This window comes from Penaeus vannamei, chromosome 37, assembly GCF_042767895.1.
Source record: "Penaeus vannamei isolate JL-2024 chromosome 37, ASM4276789v1, whole genome shotgun sequence".
Taxonomy (NCBI): domain Eukaryota; kingdom Metazoa; phylum Arthropoda; class Malacostraca; order Decapoda; family Penaeidae; genus Penaeus; species Penaeus vannamei.
Window position 1 is genome coordinate 3,385,278 of NC_091585.1, and position 5,000 is coordinate 3,390,277.

A 5,000-nucleotide genomic window follows, 5' to 3' on the forward strand; every position below is an offset into this window, starting at 1 on the left:
TCCAGGTTCAATGGCGCATTTTCTTAAGTTATACATCTAATACATTTTCTATGAAGAGGTGCAAAGTGCATTCAATGTTGTTGAATGTTGTTACATTACTAGCTTAATAATGTGTTCACATTTATATTGATTTATGCAGTGCAGTGAACAAAAATGTAACACAGGGAATCATATAGTCATCAGATTCTGACCCAATGCACTGTTACTATAATCCAATATTCCTTTGTTTATGATAGTGTATGGTTCAATTTCATTATTCATGTCCGTTTTCTTTATTAGCTAATGTTTAGAGAACGCTGCTACGAAAATGCAGTCTAGACCTGATCTCACACAGCACAAAACAAGAGTAGTCAGTGTAGAAAATCCTGGTTGTGAAAACGCACATACACAAAAAGCTCTTATAAAGAAAATCCAAAATAATTCATAACAGGCTGCGAGCCTCCAGGGATTTTTTTTTTTTTTTTTTTTTTTTTTTTTTAAGAGCTGTTCTAGGAGTACCTTCATTCTACGACCAGAACTATAATGGTGTAATTTAGGGTATTTTAGCCCCTGTGTGCATATGCATATGAATGAATATTTCATATTTCTTATATATATATATATATATATATATATATATATATATATATATATATATATGTATATGTATATATGTATATATATATGTATGTATATGTACATGTATATATACATGTATACATGTATATATATATATATATATATATATATATATATATATATATATATATATATATATATATATATATATATATATATATATATATATATATATGTATATATGTATGTATATATGTATGTATATGTACATGTATAGATACATGTATATATGTAGATATGTATATATATATATATATATATATATATATATATATATAGAGAGGAGAGAGAGAGAGAGAGAGAGAGAGAGAGAGAGAGAGAGAGAGAGAGAGAGAGAGAGAGTGAGAGAGAGAGAGTGAGAGAGAGAGAGAGAGAGAGAGAAAGAAAGAGAGAGAGAGAGAGGGAGAGAGATGCATATATGGGTAATTCACTTCTTATTTTGTGTCCGAAAAGGAATCTCCAATTTGGTCTCAAAAGATCATGATAGTCCTTGGTCTTTTCACTGAAACTTTTTGCAAAACTAGAATTCACCGACCATGAGAAAAGAAAAACAAAAAATAAGAAAATGCTAAAACAGAAAAAAATTTTGAAAACAAATTGTAAATTCAAGTCAAATATATATTCTAGTTATAAATTTGTAATATGAAGCAGATTCGGACTCTCCTCGTAACAGGAACGTGAAAGGAGAATGATTAAAACACGTGTTTCAAAGTAAATGTTTTAATAATATTAAATGCTATGAATGTCAGTAAAAACGAAACATATTGCAGATTTGCAACATGGGGCTTTTGCGTGAGAATTTCAACCCAGGCATGTTGCAGAGGGAGACATGAAGGTTCTATTCGTCCTTGGGTGTCCGTGTGTGCGTGTGTGAGTGTGTGTGTGCTTATGCGTGTCCTTGCGTGTGTGTACGTGATCGTACGCGTATGTGTGTGTGCATACCAGCGTGTACCTTCTAACATCCACGTATCCATATGTACTCGTATGTCTGTATATCCTCACATATGACCGTGTGTGCGTACGTGGATACCGACACCAACACCCAGGCTCAATGAACCTCTTTTTGCAGGACAAATATTTCTACTCCGACCCACGTCTTCACTCCGACGTGGCTGCTGAGACCGAATTCCTATAGAGGACATAAAAGCATATAACAGTATTATTAAGAGAGTAGGGGCGAGGGTGGGGTGGGGGGGGGCATTGCAAAAAAAAAAAAAAAAAAAAAAAAAGCTGCACTGTGACAATTCACAATTATATAATAGGCGAGACAAAAAAAAAACATATATTCCAAATATCACCATAAGAAAGTACAAAAAAGGGGCTCCATATGTACACAGACATTAACCACAATACAATAACATTATTATTATTACAAATATCATTATCCATTATTCATTAAATGTCAGAATGAGCATAAGTGAGTGATGCGTACTGAAGGCCTTTCCAAATGCGTGAAGAAAAAATTACATAAATTAATATTTCCTTCTTAATCAAAAAAAGGTAAAAAAAAAAAAAAAAAAAAAAAAAAAATTATTCAGTACACACAGCATAATATCACAGACTAGTAAAAATTAAATGCGTTATATTTAACAATTAGTATGTTAAAAAAAAATGTTTTATAAGTATCTACTTATTTTGTAAGTGTCTACTTAGCAATTGTAAAAAAAAAAAAAATTGCGTCATGAAAGTTTTTTTGAGAAATAAAGAGGAACTTTTGTCTTCCTTTTTTCATGTTATTATATTTATTATCAATTATTCACACATTATCTTAATTAATCATGTATTTGTTTCTTATTTTAAGTCTTTGTCGGGCATTCCTTGTCTTAGTTTTGTACCTTTTTATATTCACAAAATATTTTTTTCACAAAAATCATTCACTTTCAGATTATTTTATTTCTTCATCACTTTCAGATTTTTTTTATTTCTTCATCACTTTCAGATTTTTTTTATTTTCCTCATCACTTTCAGATCTTTTTATTTTCTTCATTACTCAGATTTTTTTATTTTCTTCATCACTTTCAGATTTTTTAAATTTTCTTCATCACTTCCTGTTTTTGAATAATTTTCATCCCAGTATAAAAATGCGCAAAATCTTATTTCTTTTACTATTCTCTTAGATATTGAGCTCAAGATAAGAAATAAATTAATGTCTGATTGACCTTTAAATTTCTTTTCCATTAATGTTTAAGTTGTTTTAGTTTTTTTCATATATTTCTTTCTTTTCTTCTTTTTTAATATTCTTTATCCTTTTCTTCTCTCTTCTCTTTTTCTCTCTTCTTTCGTTCTCCTCCCTATTCTCTTCTCTTCTCTCTTCTATATCTTCTTTATCGTCTCTTTTCTTCCATTTTCTTTCCTCACATTCACACGACAACAGGAACTTTTCTTTTTGTTTTTGTTCTGAAAATACAAAAGAGAGTTAAGTAGAGCAGCTGACAGAAAATTATATATACATATATATATATATATATATATATATATATATAGAGAGAGAGAGAGAGAGAGAGAGAGAGAGAGAGAGAGAGAGAGAGAGAGAGAGAGAGAGAGAGAGGGAGGGAGAGGAGAGAGAGAGGGAGAGAGAGAGAGAGGGAGAGAGAGAGAGAGAGAGACTGAGAGAGAGAGGGAGGGAGGGAGAGAGAGGGAGAGAGAGAGAGAGACTGAGAGAGAGAGAGAGGAGAGAGAGGAGAGAGAGAAGAGACGAGAGAGGAGAGAGAGAAGAGACGAGAGAGGAGAGAGAGAAGAGACGAGAGAGGAGAGAGAGAGAGAGGGGAGAGAGAGCTGTACTGATACAGAAAAAAAATATTGCCTCAAGGAAAGATTATATAAAATCCTAACTGTGAATTCTATATGTTCATATGTGTATTATTCTTTAAATCCCCAAATCAATAACATCCAAAACAACCACATTATCCCAACACCCTATTCCTTAAAGTACATAATAGAAAAAAAAAGAATGAAACAATTTGAAAAAAAATAATCCTTAATTCTTCACTCAGTCGACGGCCGAACTCCAACTTACATAACGACCCTGGACTGTGACGTGACCTTCTTGACCACCGTGGAAGGTCGTCCCGCGTTGTCGTTGCTGCTCTCCACGACGACCCTGTGACCTGTCTTGCCCTGGACGTGGCGCTTGGCTTCGAAGTCCTCGCCTGTTCGGATGAATGAGAGGGGTTAGAAAAGGAAGGGATTCGGACACGGCGCTTGGCTTCGAAGTCCTCGCCTGTTCGGGTGAATGAGAGATGTTAGAAAAGGGAGGGATTCGGACACGGCGCTTGGTTTCGAAGTCCTTGCTTGTTCGGGTGAATGAGAGGGGTTAGAAAAGGAACGGATTCGGACACGGCGCTTGGTTTCGAAGTCCTTGCTTGTTCGGATGGGTATGAGGGATTAGAAAAGGAACGGATTCGGACACGGCGCTTGGCTTCGAAGTCCTCGCCTGTTCGGGTGAATGAGACGGGTTAGAAAAGGAACGGATTCGGACACGGCGCTTGGTTTCGAAGTCCTTGCTTGTTCGGATGGGTGGGAGGGATTAGAAAAGGAACGGATTCGGACACGGCGCTTGGTTTCGAAGTCCTTGCTTGTTCGGATGGGTGAGAGGGATTAGAAAAGGAACGGATTCGGACACGGCGCTTGGCTTCGAAGTCCTCGCCTGTTCGGATGAATGAGAGGGGTTAGAAAAGGAACGGATTCGGACACGGCGCTTGGCTTCGAAGTCCTCGCCTGTTCGGATGAATGAGAGGGATTAGAAAAGGAACGGATTCGGACACGGCGCTTGGCTTCGAAGTCCTCGCCTGTTCGGATGAATGAGAAGGGTTAGAAAAGGGAGGGATTCGGACACGGCGCTTCGTTTCGAAGTCCTTGCTTGTTTGGATGGATGAGAGGGGTTAGAAAAGGAACGGATTCGGACACGGCGCTTGGTTTCGAAGTCCTTGCTTGTTCGGATGGGTGAGAGGGGTTAGAAAAGGGAGGGATTCGGACACGGCGCTTGGTTTCGAAGTCCTTGCTTGTTCGGATGAATGAGACGGGTTAGAAAAGGAACGGATTCGGACACGGCGCTTGGTTTCGAAGTCCTCGCCTGTTCGGATGAATGAGACGGGTTAGAAAAGGGAGGGATTCGGACACGGCGCTTGGTTTCGAAGTCCTTGCTTGTTCGGATGGGTGAGAGGGGTTAGAAAAGGGAGGGATTCGGACACGGCGCTTGGTTTCGAAGTCCTCGCCTGTTCGGGTGAATGAGAGGGGTTAGAAAAGGAACGGATTCGGACACGGCGTTTGGCTTCGAAGTCCTCGCCTGTTCGGGTGAATGAGAGGGGTTAGAAAAGGAACGGATTCGGACACGGCGTTTGGCTTCGAAGTCCTCGCCTGTTCGGGTGAAGGACACACACACA

At 37.8% G+C, this 5,000-nt stretch overlaps 1 protein-coding gene across 5 annotated transcripts in view; it reads right to left on the reverse strand.

The window, feature by feature from the left end:
• Positions 1–1,322: 1,322 nt before the first annotated feature.
• The window catches only part of LOC113821599 (serine-rich adhesin for platelets), a 109,346-nt gene continuing 105,668 nt past the window's right edge, over positions 1,323–5,000 (reverse strand). For 2 of the 5 annotated variants that reach the window (XM_070115653.1, XM_070115652.1), the window contains exon 11: positions 4,041–4,406. In XM_070115653.1, coding sequence (XP_069971754.1) covers positions 4,216–4,406 — 191 coding nt within the window. In that variant the 3' untranslated portion in view covers positions 4,041–4,215. Of the gene's footprint in view, positions 3,016–3,634; positions 3,768–4,040; positions 4,407–5,000 lie in introns of those variants that run through there. The other 3 variants (XM_070115654.1, XM_070115655.1, XM_070115656.1) reach the window with 3 other exon arrangements.